General features: G+C 57.8%; 1 protein-coding gene across 1 annotated transcript; it reads left to right on the top strand.

Moving 5' to 3' along the window:
- The first annotated feature begins 713 nt into the window (after positions 1 to 713).
- LOC103654468 (anthranilate O-methyltransferase 1) lies at positions 714 to 1,973 on the top strand. The gene is made up of 2 exons (XM_008681295.1): positions 714 to 1,484; positions 1,614 to 1,973. Exons 1-2 carry the CDS (start codon positions 714 to 716, stop codon positions 1,971 to 1,973), a joined length of 1,131 nt encoding a protein of 376 aa, XP_008679517.1.

The raw sequence follows: 1,973 nt of genomic DNA, 5'->3' as shown, positions 1-1,973 counted from the left end.
GGCGCGGACGTCGACGAGGGACGTGGGCGCGCTGTGCGGGCGACGGCGGCGGACGGGCGGCGGCGGCGCGGTGGGTGTGCGGGCGCGCGGCTGTGCGGGCGTGTGTGCGTTGTGTGCGTCCGTGCGCGGGGTAACGGACGACGTTAGGGAAATTGAATTATTTCCGACGGCCAAGGTGGTGGGCCGTCGGAAATAGACTTATTTCCGACGGCTGGCCGAAGGCCGTCGGAAATAAGGCTATTTCCGACGGTAAGAACCGTCGGAAACAGTGTAGGCCGTCGGAAACTGGTCGTTTTCCTGTAGTGGTTCATATGTACATGCTGATCGGATAATGGTAATGGTATGATATGGTTGGAATAGAGACACCACCTTGCAAAGAAAAAAATTTACGCATCTAATATACAAATTCAGTACTTTGCAGTCTCACATTTATCAACAGGTTTTCTAACCGTGCTTGGCGAATCGGACTCAAAACGGACCAGGCTTCACAGAGACTGAGCCGGGCCAGGCCGGTCGGCCCGTTTGGCCATCTCTATTTGTATACACACTCCGGATGTATAGAATCCAGAAGCTTGCAAATTGTGTTTGTGTACTGAGAGTGGCTTGGCTGGCTGCCTGACTGCACCTATAAATAAAAGGAAAATTGAGAAGCCCTCCCCTCTCCTGCTCTGCAAACTATATACCTTTTGTATTCACTCATCAGCACGGTAGCCATGAATGTAGAGCGCGATCTCCACATGACCCGGGGCGACGGCGAACACAGCTACGCCTCCAACTCCAGGGCTCAGGAGAAGTCCATACTGAAGACAAGGCCGGTGCTGCACAAGGCCGTGGCAGCGGCGCACGCCTTGTCGCTCTCCTCAGGACCCGGCGGCGCCATGGTCGTCGCGGACCTCGGCTGTTCGTCGGGGCCCAACACTCTGCTCGTCGTCTCCGAGGTGATCAAAGCGGTGGCCGACTGCCGACACGAGCTGGCCACAGGTAGCCAACCACAACACGTGCAGTTTTTCCTAAACGACCTCCCCGGGAACGACTTCAACCTCGTCTTCCAGTCGCTGGAGCTGATCAAGCTGGCCGCCAATAAGGACAGGCAGGAGGAGCCGCTACTGCCGCCGTACTACGTCGCCGGGCTGCCGGGCTCCTTCTACACCCGGCTGTTCCCGGACCGCTGCGTCCACCTCTTCCACTCCTCCTACTGCCTCATGTGGCGCTCCAAGGTCCCCGACGAGCTCGCCAGTGGCGCCGTCCTCAACGAGGGCAACATGTACATCTGGGAGACCACGCCGCCGGCGGTGGTGGCCCTGTACAGGAGGCAGTTCCAGGAGGACTTGTCGCTGTTCCTCACGCTACGCCACACGGAGCTCGTGTCCGGTGGCCACATGGTGCTGACGTTCCTGGGCAGGAAGAGCAAGGACGTGCTCCGTGGCGAGCTCAGCTACACGTGGGGCCTCCTCGCGCAGGCTCTCCAGTCACTCGTTAAAGAGGTCTCTTCTCTTGTGCACAAGCGCAACATCCTCCATCAATGGAAATCTATCCTGAAGACCTGAACTGAAACCTAATATAATAGTAGCTATAATAATCAGCTTACTGATGCATATACGCATGCATGGCAGGGCCGTGTGGAGAAGGAGAAGCTGGACTCCTTCAACCTGCCGTTCTACGTACCATCGGTGGACGAGGTGAGGGACGTGATCGCGCAGAGCCAGGCGTTCGACGTCATCCACATCCAGCTCTTCGACGTCAAGTGGGATGGAGGCGACGACGACGTGGAGATGGAAGACTACGGCGGCGTCGAGAGCAGCGTCTCCGTCGCCAGGTCCATCAGGGCCGTGGTCGGGCCCCTCATCGCGCGCCACTTCGGCGAGCACATACTCGACCATCTCTTCGAGCTGTATGCCAAGAATGTCGCGATGCATCTTCAGAAAGTGAAGACCAAGTACCCTGTCATCCTTGTTTCCCTCCAGGCGAAATGA

The sequence above is a fragment of the Zea mays genome, chromosome 4 (genome assembly GCF_902167145.1).
Source record: "Zea mays cultivar B73 chromosome 4, Zm-B73-REFERENCE-NAM-5.0, whole genome shotgun sequence".
Classification (NCBI taxonomy): Eukaryota; Viridiplantae; Streptophyta; class Magnoliopsida; order Poales; family Poaceae; genus Zea; species Zea mays.
This window is presented reverse-complemented; position numbering and strand designations above follow the sequence as displayed.